Raw genomic sequence first — 20,436 nt, forward strand, 5'->3', positions numbered from 1 at the left:
GTAATGAATGAAGGATTATAATCGCGAAGTCTCAGAATACTGAGGGTAAATTTACTTTTATATATATATATATATGCAGAAAGAAGACATGTATCTTACAACCAATAAATTAATGCACAATGCCTCATCTGAATGGATAACTCTAGAAAATAATACACTATTATAATTATATTATATAAAACTTATTGTACAGTGCTAATATCCATTTGAGTAAAAAAATAAGCAACCCTACGATCCCTCTGTTTCTAAACCGTGTTCGGGCCACCGACTCTCGCAATAACTTCGTCCAAGATCTTGGCTAATTCCTTGTTCTCCTTTGTTTTCTGTTCAACAAGTTCACTCAAGGAATTGCTCTTTAATTCTGCCTTTTTTACCATCGCCTGAAGTCTCACAGTTTCCGCCTCATTCTGCTTCCTACTTCCTTCGAGTTCCAAATTCGCCCTAAAATGTGAAAAACGTGAAAATAGATGCGCCAAAATATTTATATGAAAATGACAAAAGAAAAAGATTCTTTAATTACTTTTCAAGTTGCGTCATCGCATGATTCTTGAGCTGCTCGTATCGACTTTCCAGCTTTTTAATGGTTTCTTGATTATCCTGAATACTCTGCTTCAGTACAATCTCGTTATTCTGAAAACCAGCTAGGATAGTCTTGAGCCTCTCATACTTCTGGTGTACGTCGTTGAATGCTTCCTCAGCGTGGCTTAAGTGACTATTTGTGGTTTGCAAATCCTCTTGAAGTTTCGCTTTTTCTTTTTCCATTTTGACACGATCTCTCTCGCGGTCAGCAACTAGGCGGCTGATGGATTTCTCGTACTCGTCAACGACAACCCTAAGCAGTACCACCGAGTAATGTTATATTATGAAACTTTATCAAAAGAGAAGAAAATTAAATAGACAGAATTAGTGAGCTCACGTCATCTGACTAGAATTCTTCACTTCCTGTGCTAATTGTGCTTGCAATCGGCTGATCTCTTCTTCGTAAGCAATTTTCTGTTTCTCCAACTTGTCTTCATATTCCTTTTTCTGTATATCAAGTTCTTGTTCTAATTGCAGAACCACTATTCTAACCTGCTCCACCTCCTTGACCAGGTTAACTTCCACCAGAGGAGCCGTCTCGTTGACTGGCTCTTCTACCGGTTCCTAATATTAGAATGTCATCGTATTATAACTCAATGTAATTATATTTTTATAGAATTACATAATAATTAAGGTTTAGCTTACTGCTTTGGGTTGAACCACCTCTGGCTTTTGCGGCGTTCGTGCTACTGGTGGGCTATAAAGTACAGAAGCCTGAAGTCTGTCTATTGCTGCCAGGGCAGAACTCTTCCTCGGCGTGTCGATGACCTCCGTCGAGGTGTCACCCTTACCATTTTGCTCCTCAACGAGTGCTTGGATATTTCCTTTTGGTAACATACTGACGTTTGACACAAGAGGATCGAATCTCACGTATAGAGAGTCAAGCCTTAAGTTACGTGGACAGGGCTTGTTGTTACCTCTTTCAAGTAAATAATCAAAACTGGCCGGATCTTCAAATACTGGAAAGATAATTGAAGAATAATAATAATTAGCATGTAAGATATTAATGACGTTATTCGTCATATAATACTGTTATTTTTTACTTACATTCAGAAGTGGCACTGAAGAACTGATCAGGCTCCTCCGAGACAGTAAATGATGAATTCTGAAATTTATTGGCGACTTCTTTAGCGGCCAAACGGATTTTATCGAAATCGATGTCCGATGATAGGCCAGTGCTCTGTTGCTGCGGTTTAAAAGCTATGTATTGATCCAAGTCCGGTGGAATTATCAAGGATTCCGGCAGATCGGTGAGAGTGTCGTCGAGATCCGGTATCTCAGGAATTAAAACATCACCCTGTTGGGCTTCCAGTTGTGCCAATTTTTCCTTTGCTGTCTGTTCTCCCAGTGTATCAGTTTTTACGATTGATACGTCAGTCTCTAATGCGAATCCGCTAATCGATTCTGGTTGTGGTGGTACCGGTGAGTTTTCTAATATCGACCTTTTTGCTACAGATTCCGCAATTGGCTGACATACAGGTTCTGGTGCGTTCTTCGTGAGAGTTTCTGGAATTTGTTCTGACGCAGCTTTTGTGATTGGCGCAGGCGCTGTCACCGCAATTGGTTCAAGTCCTGATACTGGAGTTGATACAGAAGCTGGTACAACAGTTGATTCAACTATTGGTACAGCAATTGGATCAAGCAATGGAGTCTCTGCCGGTTCAGGAACTAATACCACAACTGGTTCAGAAGCTGATACTGCAACTGTTTCAGGAGCTAATAACGGAACTGGTTCTGGAGCTGATACGGCAACTGGTTCAGGAGCTGGTGACGCAACTGGTTCAGGAACTGATATCACTACTGGTTCAGGAGCTGATGACGCAACTTGTTCAGGAACTGATATCACTGCTGGTTCAGGAGCTGATGACGCAACTGGTTCAGGAACTGATACCACTACTGGTTCAGAAGCTGAAATCGCAACTGGTTCTAGAGGAGATACCGTAACTAGTCCAACCACTGGTACCCCGATTGATTCAGTTGTTGATACTGCAATAGATTCAGGCGCAGATACCGCAACTGGTTTAGGTGATACTACCACAGTTGATTCAGGCACTGGTACCGAAATTGGTAAAGATGCTGGTGTCACAGCTGGTTCACGCACTGGTACCACAAGTGGTTCAATTGATGGTATCACAACTGATTCAGATACAGAACTCAAAATCGGCTTCGCCAATATAAGTTTCGCAAAAAGTTCTTCTACGGATGTAGAACTTATTGGAAAAACAGGTTTAACGTTGACCTGCTCTTTAAATTCAGGAGTGGATTTAGGTACGATTTCAGAAATAGATGTAGATATAGATTGCAAGGCCGGTACGTTATCGTCAACGGATTTAGTTAAACATTCAGGAATCGTATCAGGAATGGTTGCGGATATAGTATTTGATTTAACTAGAGATGTAGTAATGGTTTCAGGAATCGCTTCAAAAATAGAATCGTGTACTGATTCGTTACTCGATCTGTTAATTGCGTTCGGTTCAGAAATTAATTCCGGTACGGATTCTTGCACTGATCTATACGCGGAATCAGCGGAGAATTGCGTCGTAGATTCATGAACGAATTCAGGCGTAGACGCGGACACAGACACGGATACAGAGTTCAGTAACTCGGTAACGTTTTCTGCTCTAGTTTCTGTCGACTCTTCCACGTTTTCTATGTAGCGTTCTGCTCTCTCCTCCCCGACATTTTCATCTATTGGCAACGAGGAGCTGCACGAGATCTCCGGCAAAGAGGGTTCCTTGAGTACGCTGTCCGTAGACGGAAGTTCGGATGGAATTGCATTCAACAGGGCATGTAATTTCTCGCAGGAGGTATCAGCATCAACGGTGCTGCCGACTAGACTGGACTCCTTGGACAGAGTAGATTGTTCTTGGATGTCAGGAACCGGTTCACTTAATTCGAAATAATCACTTTGCTGCTTTGCGTCTGTAGTCGCATTCGAGGAACCGCTATCTTCGATGCCGTTGAACAAGTTATCCTTTCCTGGCGAGACCTTCGCCTCCAAGTAACCAGAATTTTCCGTACGAGAACTATCCTGTGTCTCGGAACTGTCGAAAAACTTGGAGTCAGTGTATAAGATATCATCCGTGGCCGAGGTGAAGGTTTGATTCAGGCTAAGGTCTTGGGAAGAATGTAATTTCTCAGATTTTTCGTCATCCTGAACCTGATTTTGCTCAGGATCAGCGATACGTATGTTACTGCAGGCTTGCACAAGGTCGTCAAGACCAATAATATCCCGGTTTACATACGAAGTGTCAACTTCCTTCTGCGGGCTGTCAGGCACTGAATCGACACAGATTCCACTGCTGCTCTTGGAGCTGAGTGTACTCGCCAAACTTTGGAAGCTGCTCGCCGAAGAGATGCTCTCTGGTACTGATGAAAAGGATGCTGGACCAACGTCGACAAATTCTCTGTTGAACTGGACATTCACTTCCTGGCCCGTCTCCTTGGCCGCTGTAGTGTCGTTGCCACTCTGAAAAAAATCAAGAGAGATCATTAATACATCTGAGAATATTCAAAAGCCTAACCAACAGGAGCATTGCAATTGGACACGTAGTACAGAGCACATGAGACGCAATAACCGTACAACCTAATGACGTGTACAGGATTCTCCAAAACTGCGTCTTACGTTACACTACCTCGATAACAGGATTTGCCAGGGTGAAAGATGGGGTAGTGGGACGATGCAACAATCGATTAATATAATCCATATCGTGCACCAGAGTCAGAGGAAGCTCTTCCCTTCGAGCTTCGACGTATCACTAAAGACAAACTGCTACTAGAGCAAGTCCCAGCTGACGACGTCGAAGGCTGTCGTGGGATTTCGCTTGAGAATTGCGCAACCACCTGGCGCGTGCCTAGCCACGTCTAATTATAAAAATCGCTCATGAAGCCTTTTCGCTTTGTCCCGGTTCGCGAATATCGGATCAGTGCAGCGCAAGCTGCGTGATCTTGCACAGCTTGGTCCTCAGCTCGTGAAACTGTCGTCTTAGTGTCCTACAAACGGTGCTGGAAAAAATCTATTAAAACTATTCTACGACTCAGGTTAACGCGGTTCAAGTGATGAACCAAGAAACGAGAAAATACAAGAAATGAAAAAAGTAAAATTGAATCGAATGAAAAATGCGAGTAGCACTCAAAGGAATTCTTTAAGCGAAGTAAATCTTCTGTGGCTGATACCTCCTTATGCAGGCGATTCCCCATGACGTCTGGGGAGACGATCTCTGCTTTCGGCTGTCACTGCCACGTGGTGCTTCCACATTTATCGTGTTTATATGTGGAACCCCACAGAGAGTCAGGAAACGAGCACCGTCTCCCCCACTGAAAGGGTCTGCCTGCCATAAGAGTAGGAGAGAAACAGCGAGGTAGAGTGAAGGAGAAGGAGACCTGAGATAGTAGAAGAGACACAGTATAAAACAACATAGAAAAATAATCCATCTAAAAAGCATAGAACGCCTTCGTCTTCCTCCACCCGGTGTCCGTTTTCACGCTCCATAGGAACAGCGAGGATGCTTGGTCGATAAGATAGCAAAGAAAAATTACAATTTTTCCGAACGACCATGACCTACACCTTTCTCCACATCAATGACGCTACCCTAAAGCTCAAGTGCGTTTGACGTAACTTCTGCGAGAACGATGACTAAAGAAATAACGAGTAATGACAATTTGTCCTTATACCTTGATTACTCCAAGTGGCCGCTTGATTCTTACAGAAAATACATAATAAACGCAGCAACAGGAATCTCCATGTAAAAATATAATCCACAATAATGTTATGACATTTCACAATAAAGTCCACAGCGAAGCGCTGAAAATCGGACGGTCTCCAAATACAGAAACGTGGAAAGAGTCAGTCGTCCTGATAAGCCATAAATGGTCACGAAGCAAGACACTCGGTATGAGAATGAGTATCAGAAGGAGCAGCAGAATAAGTAGATGTGTGCGTGCGTCGAAGCACTGTGTAGGCATGTGTCAGAGGAACGTGACTCATAACCATCTGGTAGAAATCGCGAGGATCTAAGAACGCCAGGGTGTGACCCAGGTCTTTGCCACGGCGTGCGAAGACATCCACAAGGAACGAGACAGTCAATGGAAGAGCCATTAGACGATTTTGGTAGACCCATAACGTCCAAGGTGTCGGAGTGGGGTCGAGGGTCAGAGTACGATGGGGCGGTAGAGGCACACGTATTCTAATATTAGAGTAGCAGCCGCATTCTCCTCGGTTCCTTCTGAGTACGTGGTGCACATGAGAATGGTAGCGCATGTAATAGGCTGCTACTCCAACTCCACTCACAATAAACCACACGTTTAGCCACTGAGAGCGGTAGTGTCTCTCACCTTGTCACGGCGCGTTTACCCCGAGGAGTGACAAGCCAAAAAGAGAAGAAAATAAATAGAGAAGGAAAACAATATAAGTAGTGACAGTTAGAAACGTACAAAAATCGACACCTCGTGCTCGCCTCTGATCTTGAGATACTTTTCTTTTTTTGGAGCTCCTCTGTTTTTACTCGATCAACAGCTGAGATCCTTGGATCTGACTGGCAGAGAGAGACTCTTGGCTTTCAGGAGTCACTGCCACTGATTCTAATAGGCGCACTAGGTTCATTCGTACTAACACTGGACACATATGCGAGTGGGCGCGGGGCGCTCGCGATGAACGCGCACACGCGGGATACAGAGAACCGATTATGCAAGGACCATTGATATGCACATATACCAGAGTATAAGACGGCGCGAGGCTCTAGTGTTTAACGTTTTATTGGAGTAACATCTCTTGGAGAATGACAGGTACTAGTAGTGAATGATATGCGGCTGATAACTTATCCAATGAGTAATTGGAGTACGTGAGATCAGAGATGTCGGTAACGCAGGAATCGTCATTGAAGAGTTAAAATCATTATCAATCTTTCATGCGGGACACGATCTCTAGAATACTAATAAATATATTATGACGAAATGATCACCCGCTTTAGGTGCATTCGGCGAATATAGAGTGCAACGAACTTTATAGGCCAGACATTGGAATTCTTCAGTAGGACTTGGCATTATTTATTTTTACATCCCGCCGTCAACTGATCCCACGGTTTATTTATATAAACACACGACACGGGGTACAGACGCTAACTACAAGGTTGCAACCCTGCGTAGTTATGCTCGTGCGTGAATGTCAAAAGACAAAGAGATCATAGAAAATTAAAGATTTACCTTACGTCGAGATGCTTGAATTGGTGGTGAATTCTGAAGCGTTCCTGTGATCTCACGTAAAATAACGCGAGTCCCTTCGCGAGCCGTTACAGTCTTCATGCTTCTAGGACTGGACATGACGAGACCGCTGTCATATAATTATTCTCCAATTAGTTTATACTGATAAATCCTTTATCTTGACACTCGAAAATCATACCTGGAAATGTTCCAGAGATTTTTTTTCAGCAGAAATGGGTGGATGAACTTTTGAAATCCTTGCCAATTCACACCGGTATTCTCGATCAAATTTTAATTTGGACGAAATAATTCCAAACGCACTGTTTTATTATGTCGCACGGACCACGTTTCCTCACGTACACTGCTTAGGGATGCTTTTGTCGTACGATATTAACATTTATAATCACTTAGCACCAATCACGACTCGACGCAAGGCTTTACAAGCACATTCAGCACTGGGCGGCTTTTCCAACGGTTGTTTGGTTTTTGACAACTTGAATAGAAACAAATTAACCAATGAGATGAGCGGATTTTGCCAGTTACGCTTGAAGCAGATGGCGCTGCTAACACGGCGCCACCGTTTTGTATTCCAACTAATTCCAACCCATTGCAGCTGGACCGCTGCGGATGCACGAAAAGATTTGATTATGTTAGATGAAAGCTACTTATAGTGTTATTGGTAAAAATAAGTAGGAAAGGTATGCACATTCTGATAAGACGTAAAGATAAAAGGTATAGCAATTACAATTTCAAAATATTTATTGTCACTATCTCCATACAAATGCTTGTATAACTCGTGCGTCACGGCATGCAAGCTCTGGGACGAACTCACGGACCTTATAAAGAGGTTAGAAATGGATATGACATCTCTCGCCTATATACATAAAATCCTTTAACATTTTTATATGGTCTGATATCGCGCGTTGCACAATCACTATTATACTTAGCATCATCATAATGATTCTTACTCAGCGTTAAAAAAGCAAATCATATAAAAGAATACTATTCACATAGTCCTTTTTCTTTCTCATCTCAAATCCGACAGATAAAAACAATAGTGTTGTGTAAAGGCACTTTAGCATTGATCTGTTGCATCATGTTCAACCACTGTATTATTTATTAGTGGCGTCTTACTGATCAGTCGCATAGAAGACTTAGTGTCGCCTAACCTATAACAGCGAACCGTCCACTAAATGTTATAAAAGCACAGCAAAGATCCGCTGTAAAAATTCTAAAGTGAAACAAGACTCATCCTTATAGTGGATCTTCGCGTCTTCCTCAACACGTGTGGACTTACTTGATCAAGTCTATGCGAATTGGCATGAAGCCGACGGGGAAGGGTTACAATAACTTAATCCTATGGTAGGACTTTAAATGTCTAATGTCTAAAGACAACTTATCGCCTATCGACAAAAATTTCTAATTCACTGCGAGACAACACTGCGTCAGAGGTCGTAGCTCAATCCCTAGGGAAGAACAATTACAGACCTGATGGTTTAACGCGCCATGACGAACTCGTCCAGGGTTTGAAAACCACTGTTAATTAGGGAAGTTATAAAAGATAACGGTTTGTCGTGGGCGTTATACACTATAGAAATAAGTAATGTTATCAATGTTGTACATGTCTCTCTAGGTATCCTGGGGGAAGGTCATTGACGGAAATCACTGAGATAGAAGCACCGCTCGCCGGGATAACAACTCACCTCAGAGTCTTGACAGAGAGAAGTAAATAGATATACCTCAAGGTAGTCGATCCTTGATAGGCCGAGTGATTGCGCGACACAGAAGTTTCTTGTCGCGCATTGTAAATAGACTTTTGTAGAGTTCAACAGGGCTTTTACAACAAAAAAAATGGAGTGACGCTTTTCTCGCCTCCTTTTTGCTACTAGAGTTATGTATAAGGATGTAACTGAAGTGGTAGACGTGGTGGAGTTGGAGAGCTCTTTTGACTACTTGATGGAGGGGTTAAGATTCCACTACGATTTGGACTTGCTATGTTGTCGAGGTTAGTTTCTCGCTCTATTGGCTCCAGGGTGAGCCCCTCGGTAGCAAGCCGTTGTTGAGCTTTTTCAAGCATGTTCAGGTCGACAACGTGAGTCTGTATACGATGGGACTCATCCATAACGATGTTTGGCACTGAAGCACGAAGCCCGGAGCCGCTGTGGGATTCTACGGGAGGCACAGTCGATCGTAAGAGCAGTTCTGAACCTTCTTCAGCGACTGTGTTGGCGAAGGCACTGAGGAAACGTGCACAAGGTGCTAGCTGTTCCCAAGATAGTCTAGAAACACGTAGTGCGCATTCTCTTCCTTGGGTGTGGTAGACTGCTGCTGCTGCCAAGTGACTATAGGGAAACTTCAGACTTCTCTCGTCCAAGGTCACTAGATCTAGGAGTTGCGCTGCTTGGGAGTACTGTAGTCCACCATATTGAGGGTAGATGAAAGTGTTGGGTCTGGACCAATCACCGGATTCAACCTGCATGTATATATTGAGCCATCCTGGAGCAGTCACTGGTGATAGGTTCCAGCCTAATCCCTTTAGAACTATCAACTCCTTGCCTAGGATTTCATCTTCGGTACAGGCACCGTCTGTCACATAGGCGAACTCTGCGATCTTCGGCGGATAAATTTCCTCGACCTGTAGAAAAATTAATATTTGTTTCAATCTTGTACGATTTTTTGATGAGAAAGGTTAAGGATTTTTCATATAACATGATACCAACCTTGGCAGCTATGAATAAGCAGGTGATGCCAATAAGTTGCAGCTGATTCTTGGGTACATTTTGATGTGTTGACAGATACCTGTCTATGTAGTCCATAGCCAAATAGTAAGTCTCTCTATGGAGTTTATACACTTCACACACCTCAATCAACCAATCCAGAAGAATGGCTCTCATTCGAGGTTGTAATGTGGGATGCCTTTGAAACATCTGAGGATCCCTTTGAGTTAAAGTTTTTTGGTCACCAAGACACATCAAGGCCCACACTTGAGATCCATCGGCCCAAGGTAATGTTGGTAATGGACTTGGTCTATTAGATTCACTGCTAGAGGCTGAGGGAGTTAGAAAACAGGTTGAACTTCTGAGCTCTGACCATGTTGCCGGTCCCTGTTGTTCCTTCAAGGGAGATGATTGCTGTTGCGGTGTACGGGAACCATCACTGGCATGTGACCCACTGTGACAGGACTCTGAATAAGGAGAGTGAGCAAGGGTTGAAATTTTACTAGGAGGGTAAATATTCTCTGAGTCTTCAGAAAGTTCTGTATTTCGTCTCTTCCGCTTAAGTGAAGCTGGTTTGCTTCCTTGTAGGTGTAACTGTGATGGTTGCTTCTCCTGTAAACTAAACACACCAGGAACCAGGTGTTAATAAAGCCCTGGGTCCAACAGATGTTCCCAAATCTTATAAACATATGCATGTTTCATTCAAAGTAGAAGAATGTGTTCAGGTACGTGATTTAATTTCAAGGCTGTCTCAGTGACCTGAACTACAAAGAATATAGACCAGAAGCAATGAACTCGTTTCTTATTCTTCACTGACCTCATGAACTACATGGAAATTGATAAGAAATATTTGGAGCCCTCGTGCAAAGTGCTTAGAAGAAGAACCCACCTGGGAAAGGTTATACGCCCAAAAATGTAGATAAAAGATTTAAAATGATATTCTCCAAGGATCTCACGATCGCTAATAAACATTTTGATGAGACCCAGGAAAATAAGGAATGAGAAATATGAAGTGAAGGCAAGAGTTCAAGTAAGATAAAATGTTCGTCACCCACCTAGTCTGTGGCATCTTGCTGGCAATTCCGGGACTCGTATCAGCATACATAAAACTGCCCGATCCTTTTCAATTAACTTAACAAACACAAGGGAACTTTTCTAGATGTTTCACACTAGTTTGGTTCTAATCACGAAGAGATTTTCTTCAGAAAAAACCAAAAAATGTGAGAGCGCGCGAGACTTACGGTCAACTCAAGCATTCGCCATAATGCACGTACTCTGGCTCAATTTTGACTCGCTGTAAAAAGTCGTTAATAAATCTGACTGCGCCCAAGTTCTCGATAAATCTTCCTGTGAATTTGGAAGGCTCGACAAGTCCTTAAAAATAGCACAGAGTGAAATTTTTCCGCGAAAATGTAGGGGCGCGCTCTCGAAGCGCGGGAGTCTAGCGCGCGAAAAGACGACCAACCCCTGCTTGCAGTTTGCCACTGTCACGCCCTCTATACACATAACATAACCTCCAAAATAACCAAAATTTTCCCAGATTTCCCGCCGAGTCTTAACGGACGTCTACCCATCCATCAGCTTCAGTAATACTATAAAATTTCATGAAAAACCATGTAAAATAACCCTTTCCGTATGCCACTGCCACGCCGACGTAGCACTCGCAATGCTTGACACTTTTTCCCAATTTTTCCACAAAAATACTCTTTTTTGTCCCACAAATATCCACCTGTTCACCTCGTTAAAGGTTCTTGCAATCCCCTGGAGCGTGGCTTAACGTGAAAAGTGCAAATCTTGTAAAAAAATATTGCACAAATCTACCAGAAAGGAATGAGGTCTGGCGTGTGTTGGACAGCAAACACCCGCCACTTAAGTTTACGAACACCAGCGGTTTCACAGTCAGTTTTCACGATTGTTCGTACACAAATCACTAAGGAATTATCCGGACACAATTAGGTTGAGCTTGGGTAACCAGGGAAACAGTTAAAATAAAAGTTTGCTGAGATTATTATAGGCTTATTGGCGTTGGCGTTCTCATTTCGCGGGAGATACCCGCACACTGAATAGCAGCACCAGCAATAATAAGCTTCAGCGGCAGCGGGAGCAGACCGGTAGTGCATCGATAGGCTATGGCCGGCGGTGGGGCTGAATCTCATTGGTTAAGACGCTAATGCGATTGGCCGCTAGAGTATTGCACAGCTGGCGCTCAGCTGATCGTTCCCGTACGTGAGAACTCACACCAGGTCAACCACGCGGGAAACGTACGCGCGTAAATCGCCCCCCTCTTCGCCCCCACATGCTGAGCAGTAAACGTCAAAGGACGTCCTGCCACGTATTTGATACGCCTGGGAAAATGAGAATGGCGGCAATTCCTTGGGATCAGAAATCATAGAAATCATGCTCTAAACTTTTATAAAGATCGATGAATTCGTGAAGGACGGAGAAGTAAAAATTATTTATTTAGAAAATATAAAAATATCTGATACAATGTTGGATATATAGTTATCTACTTTACCATTTACAGGTTATCATAACAGCTTAATGAAACCTCCGCTAAACGGCGCTGACGAACCTCAAACACTTCTGACGTTACTCTAGATCAAAGTATTATTTAATGCTATGGGATTCTGTAATATGCTCTACCCGCTCGTCGATGTCACCTCTCTTGTATATACACGTCCCACTACTCCTTGGCTTCCGAATCGCGTGAGAACTAAAAGAGGAAGGCAGGTAGATTGGTTACCGATCTATCTGGAGGACATGAGTGTATGGAGAACCACTGCTGGGATGCAGGGCTGGCTCGAGGCAGAAATGTAGTCTTTGACTTTTATTTCTTCTCTCTGTGTCTCTCTCCACAGAATATCTTGAGAGGACAATGCCTTCTGATATGGCAGAAGCTACAGGTACAACGAGGATCTGTCTCCTACGGGAGACTAAATAAAAAATAAGATGAAAAGTCAATCCTGGTTACTCCCAACTGACATATCCAGGCAATAATCAAGTCTGATACATCATTTGGTATTGAATCCTAGTATGTTACAGGAATTATCCGTGAAGGTACCATTCAATATACGGTGGTCCAGTATTAGGTGACTGAGGGTACCTGTCCTAGTGCTAGTCGGCCCTGGTTTTCTGGAAATCGTCAGTGGTCCGGGGGCCATTAAACGCGTTATATGTGTCTTGCAATTTGATCCCGCAACGCGCGCTGCAACGATCGCAGACTAATTTACGCGAATTCCTGACCGTCCGGCTCTCTGCAGGTGGGCCTACATCGGCTTCTACTTTCCTCCTGTCGATACTCTTTCTGGTGTCGTCATCCAGAGAGTTCAATAGCTGCCTCTTGTTACCCTCTGTCTTGAGACTTCACTTCCAGACGAAGCTTTCGTTCTTATACCTGCAAGAGAATACCTGGGACACCAGGTACGTCTACCTTGAGACAACATAACTTCCACGACACCTTTTTGGGTACGTACTGCTAACAATTTTAGAAGTGACACCCGAGATAGAAGGATTTCACCTTTGTGAATCTTCAAGTCATCCATTATTAAAACTGTTCATTGTTTTAATTAGTTTGTTACTTCTACGTTTATGTGTTACTCGTGACTCGTTTCTTTAAAATTTTATTATTGATATAGTAATGGTCTTTTTCTTCTTTGTTCGTGGATTCTGATAGCGAGACAAAAATCATTTCTCGCGTTATGTGATTCCAGGATATTTCTTCATGTCGCCTCTATGTCTTTGTTTGAGATGCTGCGTGATTAAGAAAATTAATGTGTTTGTGGTTTTTAAATTTACTGTTATTATATGTGCAATTAGAATACTAATTGAAAGTTTTGCATTTTTGGGGTGTTACTGCTGTAATTAGGATTGGAGTATAATTAATTCATACAGTTTTTTATAATATACAAAGATTAACGTAACTTCTGGATGCTGTTGGTAATATTATTTGTTGCAAATTTTAAAGTTTTTTTCTAACTTTGTAGTTAATGCGTAGCAGGAATAGAATGGAATGTGGTATTTTAGGGTAGATGATTGGGCATTGCTGAACGAGTGGGTGATGCAGGGTGTGATGCCAGCTAAGACAAAGTCTCGTGTCCCAGAGAGCATGGGTGTTGCAGGAGGATTGGTGGATGCACAAGCCAAGCAAGTGTTGCGTGAAGCAGTAGATGCTGTGGTGAACAGTTTTGCCAAGCACACGCAAGGCTATGGGAGAGGTACGTTAATAAGAAATTATTAAATATAGTGTTCATACAATATCTTCTCTGCTTCTTAGTGAATGTGGTGGAGGCACTGCAGGAGTTCTGGCAAATGAAGCAGAGTCGAGGTACAGAACTGCGAAATGGAGCACTTGTCATCTATGAATCTGTACCTGGTGCGAGTCCTCCATACGTATGCTATGTGACACTACCTGGAGGTTCTTGCTTTGGTAGTTTCCAAAACTGTCCCACGAAAGCAGAAGCACGTCGATCAGCAGCAAAAATTGCCCTGATGAACTCAGTGTTCAATGAACATCCATCCCGGAGAATAACAGACGACTTCATCGAGAAGGCTGTAGCTGAAGCTAGGGCCAGTTTTGCCAAGCCGTCCTCAACGCCTAACGGAGTCGGCAGTCAGGTACAAACTATAATCTTTACACGAACGAGTAGAACGACTCCATCAGTGAATGGACAGGCACCAGAAAATAGAAACACTCATAAATTATATCTATACATAGTGATTTTAACACGAATATCCATTCACTGAAAGCGTTTCTTAAGGTGTTCATTTACAAATGAATTTACCCTAAATAAAAATATAAAATACTTGTGTAACAAAGTTTTCTATGTATATCCATCAGGGAAGTGGCGACGAGAAAGAAGATCCAAACACAGGTATCGGTGCCTTCCGGTTCATGCTGGAGTGTAACCGCGGCAGGACGATGTTAGAGTTTCAGGAACTGATGACGGTCTTCCAACTCCTCCACTGGAACGGTTCCCTGAAAGCAATGCGAGAACGACAATGCAGCAGACAAGAAGTTGTAGCACATTACAGTCACCGTGCTCTGGATGACGACATGCGCAGTCAAATGGCCCTAGACTGGGTAGCCAGGGAGCACGAGAGCGGCGGTGGCGTCGTCGCCATGGAGTTAGCCCTGGCCGAGAGAGAATTAGAAACCGCTCGCTTAGCAGGTCGCGAACTTAGATTTCCTAAAGAAAAGAAGGACATCCTGATGCTAGCGCATGCACAAGTGTGTCCTCAATGAGACCGATCAGATATTCCTGTGGTCGTTCCTGAGGTCGATACCAACTGAATGAAAAAGAGTTATTAAAAAATGGACTAGCTGTAACAGAAGTCCAGGAAGACGACGACGTCCTTGTCGCTATCGTGATCTTACTTGCCTTAATATTATTATCTTTTCGCGGCCAGGGACAGTCGATATTGCCGTCCTGGTCAGAGAGCTCTTTGCACTTGGCCTTGTATTGCGTTTGATAGATCGCTATCAGCTTCCACGCCGCGACGGACACGCTGCCAGTAGGCACGCTTACGATCGGGATCGTTAAGCGTGTCTACATCGGCACTAAATATATCAAATTTATTTATGTACATATTAAATTCTAGTACGGATGTCCTTGCCTCGCAACAAGTTTCACTCAATCGTCAATACGATAATGCAATATTTATACAGGACTCCTTCTGCTAAACGCACTCGTGATATTTGACAACTGTTATCTGATTTATATATTCAAATTGGAACGACCTGTATTATAAAACTAGGGTTACGTTCCAAAATTTACTGCCAGTACTGTTAGCAATGCCGTGTCATTATTTATCTATATACGTCTGAGAAAGAATACTTTTGAAGCATTGGTAGTAATTTTCGTAACGCGCCCGGAATGGACGCATCGCGTTTGTTAGTCGTATACGTGCTTATGTTCTGAACTTGTAAGGTTTACTATAAACAGGAAAAATATTTGAAAAATATTATATACGCAATATGTAATTGTTCAGAATAAGCACGACCGTATTATACTTTGCTTGACTGCATTTATACAAGAAAAATTAGGGTTTATAACGATGTTTATTAAATATTATTTTTTTTTAATATTAATACAAATTTTTTATAGTATCATACGTTTTGTTTACTGCAGGTCTAACAATGGTAACATATAACTTATGCTGGTGTTGTACTACCGACAGTACTCTCTGTCAAGATATTTGACAACGAACTCTCCTCTCTTTCCTGTAAGGGGTGTTCCAGTACCTTATCTATTATTCCAAATTCCTTGGCATCAGTAGGGTTCATAAATTTATCTCTTTCCATGCTATTCTCTATAAAATTTGTATTGGATTAGCTGGAACAAAATTAACGAATCGTCTTAAGTGACATACCTATCCTCAGCAGATCCAGTCCTGTGTGCTTAACATAGAGCTTGTTAATTTGTTTCTTAAGTTTGAGAATCTCTTCTGCCTGTATCTGAATATCGGTTGCTTGTCCCTGCACTCCACCAGAAGGTTGATGGATCATAATTCTGGCATTTGGAAGTGAATGGCGCATACCATGAGCACCAGCAGCTAATAGTAAACTTGCCATTGAACAAGCCTGTCCTACACACCAGGTAGCAACAGGAGGAAGAACATATTGCATAGTATCATAGATACCAAGACCTGCTGTGACGCTACCACCAGGTGAATTTATATACATATGAATGGGCTTCTTACTGCTCTCTGATTGAAGAAACAATAATTGAGCAACAACCAGTGATGATACATCGTCTGTGATCTATGGAAGAAAGTGAATCCTTATCGATGACATTCAAAGTAACATTAAATATGGGTCAGATCACACTTACCGGTCCCATAAGACATATTATCCTTTCCTTAAGTAGCCTTGAATAAATATCATAAGCACGTTCACCACGTCCAGTTTGCTCTACGACGACTGGTACTAAATTTAAGCTTCTAACACAAGTTCTCCGTACAGATTCCTAAAGTATATATTTTTGAGGTTATGTACAGTTTAAGGGAATCTCACAGCACGTATACTCACAGAGCCTCGTAAAAGACTGCACGCTTTTCGCATCATTTTTTTCTTTCCCAATTAATTAGATTAAATAATCAATTGTGCGATAATTGATGAGATTTTCGCGTTTATCGCATATGAAAAAAAAAGACTAAAATAACAAAGAAATCTTGGAACCACTCGGGAAGACGAGCGTCCAAATTTTTAATCGCGACTTTCTTCCGTCGATCAACAATATCACAGTAGTCTATCAGAATTTCGCAATTACGTTATTCTACTTAAAAATAGAGTAACAATAAACTGTAATATACGCCACTCTGTCTTTTAATGCTTGACTATACATAATTTCTGTATCTTTTGAAACACGCTGTAACACCATGGACATTGCAGAACACAGTTGGTATCACTGACAAAATATATGAATGTTATTTACGTAATTTACTGTAATATTACAAAGTTCAAATAATGGTTTAAATGAAAGTTTACCCTACATGATAATTGTATGCACCTTATTAAATGTACAGCAAGTGACTGATTTATTAGTAATTAGAAAAAAGTAGTATAAGGCCACAAATATCCGATAGCAGCGTGTAACAATAGGTTGCATTTACTCTGGGCGTTGTAAACAATGTTTGTAATATAGAATGAAAAAAGAATACCAGGAAAAAATGTTGTTTCTTCGTTTGTACTTGTAAAGTGTTAATACATTTTGTAGAATGAAATGTACTGTGACGTTCGTGATGCGCCTGTGTGCTGCAACCATCTCTTTGTTGCTGCATCTTTCATGCAGCAATGGCCAGAAACTCAAAGAAATATCGTCACGTGTTTATGCTTAAGTATGGCGGCGAAGGGTGAACGTACCGGGAGTGAACGTAAACGAAAACCTATAGATAAAAACGGAAAAGAACCTTCGAGTATTTATTATAGACTAGCCATATATTTTCTGGGTGAGGACTCGTCGTTTCCTTTACTAGTATCATATTCTGAGGATGCATGTATAGTCCTAACTAAAGTTCCGTTTTGAAATTCTTAATATTTAGTTTTGCTTTGACAGCTCTTGGTTTCGGAATTTTACATCAGTGGCACGTATCTACACTTTTTGAAAATGACAGACACTTTTCACATTTGTCAGAAATTGAAAGAGAAATGTCTTTCAGGACAGAGATGGTACGGTACAGTAGTTTCTTTGTGAAGTTTTTTTATCTGAAATAAAGTACATTTATAGTTTTGTTTCAGGGGATGTATTATTCCTATTATAAAACGATATCCGAGTCAAAGAATTTTATGGAAGGTTTCTCAAGGATTACCAGAGATAATTTAACAGAGTATCCTAACGTGATAGATGCATCTAAGAAATATAATTTGTATCCTGAGGTAATTTTTCCATTTATTTATTAGTCTAATATTTGAGTAAATGATATTACAGTATCACGTCTTTATTGTAGATTATCATTGGTCACTTGTATCATGTGGCAAAAACTCTTGGACTTTTATCTAAGCAACAGTGCTGGCAAGTAAGTTTTCCTACTTTACTACAGGATATCCAAACAGGATCAAGATAAATTATTCACTCTGTAATGAATTTCAGATAGAGAGAGGAGATAATTTACCACCAGTGACAAGCTGTGAAGGTTTAGCAGTGCCTGTTTACTTTTATCTAGAGATAGTATGGTATTGTGCAGCATGCACAGGTGCAATATTATTTTTATATGGATGTCGTCTGAGTGATTCTGTCTACGGTGGGACAATCGCAATACTTTGCTTCTTTTATAATCATAATGAATGCACAAGAGTACAATGGACACCGCCGTTACGCGAAAGTTTTGCTTACCCAGCATTACTCTTTCAAATGTACAGCGTCACAGTAGCTATAAAAGACTACCGAACAGGACAAACGACAATAAAACATCCATGTCGTGACAAAATTTATTTGGTTAGTTCTCCAAACTGAAATAAGCACAGATCTGCACGCAAACAAATAATTAAAATGTCTATTCGTTTCACAGAGAATATTTATCGGAACACTGCTAAGTCTTCTTACTTGGCAATTTTCACAATTTGTATTCACAACTCAGATCATAGCCTTACTAATTCTCAAGTGGCTGATGATCCTTCCCAAGGAATTGTACTCCAATATCATTCTCATGCACATGTTGCCTTTGGTTATCGTGGCCATCATAACACAGAACGTGTTTCTCGTTTGCTCTCTGTACGCGTGCCTTCTCATATGCAACGACATCAGTGCCTTCCTGCTGAGCAAAGTGTCACGTTTCCTGGACCAAAGCAAGCTGTCAGTCCTCGAGATGATCGGGACAGTCGTACTGACACGTTTATTAAAATTCTACCTCTTAGATTCAATGGACGATGCCCATGTTTTCAATATCCTTAGGTCTAAGTTGACTGGTTACAAAGACTTCCATACCTTACTTTACACTTGTTCAGTGGAGTTTGATTTTCTTCAGTATGACACCTATGAGATCATTGTGAAGACATTACTCCTGCCATCCGCAATTCTTGCTGGATTCCTTATAGTGTACAGCTGGTACAGAAATTATAGAATAAATAAAAATTATCTTAAGTGGGTGGAGGCCGACGTAGCCTACAATGCCTTGCAGACTGGTGCTTTTATTCTAATGGCAGTTTTCATAATGCGACTAAAACTTTTCATGACACCACATCTTTGTCTCTTTGCTGGCACTGTGTCTAGTAAAAAGTATCTGGAGAAGGTTGGTTTAAGGAGTGAGAAAATACGTGGCGCATTAGTGTTTTTATTATTAGCCGGTATGGCATACCACGGAGTAAAGAATCTCCAGAAGGAACGTGGATTTATTGGTAATGTCAAACTACGGCGTTATTATCGTCAGGATCCTTTTGAAATATTTCTCTTGGTTTACAGGTGAATACAGTAATGTAGAGCAGGAGGAACTTTTTGAATGGATAAAAGAGAATACCCCTAGGACAGCAGCTTTTGCTGGGAAGATGTCACTTATGGCTAATCTTATGTTATCGACTGGACGACCAATTGTAAACAATCCTTATTACGAGGATAAGGAAATGAGGTATCTATTAATTAATTAATGCCAATTAAAACAACCAGTTCTGAACTCTGCTTTTTCATCAAGGGAACGTACAATCAATGTCTATCAAATTTTTGGTAGAAATGATTTGGCATCGGTGTATGATATTCTTAAAACTATGCAAGTTGATTATGTAGTACTCGAAGAAGTTCTTTGTTTTGGACTTGGAAAAGTGTGAGTATAATAAGTGTAATATAACAAAGTGCCTGGGTCAATCTTGAACTATTTATTCTGTCTAATCCAGTAAAGAAGGATGCAGAATGGTGGACCTTTGGGATGTCAATGATAATGGACGTCAGAAGCAAGCCGGAAAATCGTCCATCTGTCCAATCCTCTTTCGCGGAAGCGCACATCCCTTTCGGCGAGTCTTTGTTAATCGCAGTTTCGCTGTACTACGATTAGACTATTCGAAATACGTGGAACTAAAGCCACGTGTGATCAAGTATTATAAATCCTGAGATGATGCACTGTGCCTGAGATCCTAATAGCAAAGATGAACAAACTGTTATTAAGAGCGAATATTGGAAATGATGCGCGCAGTCAAATTTAAAAAAATGGTTGAACATGAGTAGAAAGCAGGATGTTTACTGTTCTCAATATAGCGTGAATTAAAAACGTTCAAAAACATTCTGAGGGACTGTAATAAATTATTAGTCTATTTACAAGGATTATGGACGATTCTCTACAGAAAATGTACCATTTATAAGTTGAAGTCCGGTGCCGGCATTTTGGATTAAAATCCATGATACCACAGATCATTAGATTCTAAACACAAGTGATTTGCATGTCATTGACGCTTATTAATAAAATATGAAAACTACTATTTAAGTAGAATTAATATTGTTCTCCGAGTCTTTCTCTTTTC

At 41.3% G+C, this 20,436-nt stretch overlaps 5 protein-coding genes across 12 annotated transcripts; 2 read left to right on the plus strand and 3 right to left on the minus strand.

Annotated features, from left to right (window-relative positions):
- Nucleotides 1-29: 29 nt before the first annotated feature.
- On the minus strand, nt 30-7,131 carry LOC107268904 (flocculation protein FLO11). 3 transcript variants are annotated; one of them, XM_015742140.2, is made up of 7 exons: nt 6,977-7,131; nt 6,781-6,907; nt 1,627-4,048; nt 1,225-1,538; nt 917-1,143; nt 521-832; nt 38-441 (listed from the first exon to the last, which is right to left on the minus strand). In XM_015742140.2, the coding sequence occupies exons 2-7, from the start codon at nt 6,895-6,897 to the stop codon at nt 246-248; spliced, it is 3,588 nt and encodes a 1,195-aa protein (XP_015597626.1). In that variant the 5' UTR covers nt 6,898-6,907; nt 6,977-7,131; the 3' UTR covers nt 38-245. The 3 variants fall into 3 exon arrangements, with proteins under 3 accessions (XP_024941928.1, XP_015597627.1, XP_015597626.1); XM_025086160.1 differs by lacking the exons at nt 6,781-6,907; nt 6,977-7,131 and adding an exon at nt 4,756-4,794 and having other exon boundaries at nt 30-441; XM_015742141.2 differs by lacking the exons at nt 6,781-6,907; nt 6,977-7,131 and adding an exon at nt 4,215-4,374 and having other exon boundaries at nt 30-441.
- Nucleotides 7,132-7,518: 387 nt separating this feature from the next.
- Nucleotides 7,519-11,639, minus strand: LOC107268909 (G1/S-specific cyclin-E1). The gene is made up of 3 exons (XM_015742159.2): nt 10,550-11,639; nt 9,498-10,113; nt 7,519-9,412 (listed from the first exon to the last, which is right to left on the minus strand). Exons 1-3 carry the CDS (start codon nt 10,597-10,599, stop codon nt 8,669-8,671), a joined length of 1,410 nt encoding a protein of 469 aa, XP_015597645.1. The 5' UTR covers nt 10,600-11,639; the 3' UTR covers nt 7,519-8,668.
- A 996-nt stretch (nt 11,640-12,635) lies between these two features.
- Nucleotides 12,636-15,582, plus strand: LOC107268910 (LIX1-like protein). Of its 4 annotated transcripts, none has more exons than XM_015742165.2 (4): nt 12,636-12,914; nt 13,595-13,708; nt 13,768-14,108; nt 14,332-15,582. In XM_015742165.2, exons 2-4 carry the CDS (start codon nt 13,600-13,602, stop codon nt 14,734-14,736), a joined length of 855 nt encoding a protein of 284 aa, XP_015597651.1. In that variant the 5' UTR covers nt 12,636-12,914; nt 13,595-13,599; the 3' UTR covers nt 14,737-15,582. The 4 variants fall into 4 exon arrangements, with proteins under 4 accessions (XP_015597651.1, XP_015597650.1, XP_015597649.1 ...); XM_015742164.2 differs by having other exon boundaries at nt 12,637-12,959; XM_015742163.2 differs by having other exon boundaries at nt 12,637-12,914; nt 13,518-13,708.
- On the minus strand, nt 15,534-17,036 carry LOC107268911 (ATP-dependent Clp protease proteolytic subunit, mitochondrial). Its single transcript, XM_015742166.1, has 4 exons — nt 16,522-17,036; nt 16,325-16,459; nt 15,864-16,254; nt 15,534-15,803 (listed from the first exon to the last, which is right to left on the minus strand). The coding sequence occupies exons 1-4, from the start codon at nt 16,555-16,557 to the stop codon at nt 15,646-15,648; spliced, it is 720 nt and encodes a 239-aa protein (XP_015597652.1). The 5' UTR covers nt 16,558-17,036; the 3' UTR covers nt 15,534-15,645.
- LOC107268906 (probable C-mannosyltransferase DPY19L1) lies at nt 17,006-20,399 on the plus strand. Of its 3 annotated transcripts, none has more exons than XM_015742146.2 (9): nt 17,006-17,441; nt 17,549-17,661; nt 17,720-17,868; nt 17,940-18,008; nt 18,083-18,427; nt 18,501-19,326; nt 19,391-19,553; nt 19,617-19,745; nt 19,816-20,399. In XM_015742146.2, the coding sequence occupies exons 3-9, from the start codon at nt 17,734-17,736 to the stop codon at nt 20,027-20,029; spliced, it is 1,881 nt and encodes a 626-aa protein (XP_015597632.1). In that variant the 5' UTR covers nt 17,006-17,441; nt 17,549-17,661; nt 17,720-17,733; the 3' UTR covers nt 20,030-20,399. The 3 variants fall into 3 exon arrangements, with proteins under 3 accessions (XP_015597632.1, XP_015597630.1, XP_015597631.1); XM_015742144.2 differs by having other exon boundaries at nt 17,731-17,868; XM_015742145.2 differs by having other exon boundaries at nt 17,276-17,441; nt 17,535-17,661; nt 17,731-17,868.
- Nucleotides 20,400-20,436: the final 37 nt, after the last annotated feature.

This window comes from Cephus cinctus, unplaced genomic scaffold, assembly GCF_000341935.2.
Source record: "Cephus cinctus unplaced genomic scaffold, Ccin1 Ccin1_scaffold0596, whole genome shotgun sequence".
In the NCBI taxonomy this organism is placed as follows: domain Eukaryota; kingdom Metazoa; phylum Arthropoda; class Insecta; order Hymenoptera; family Cephidae; genus Cephus; species Cephus cinctus.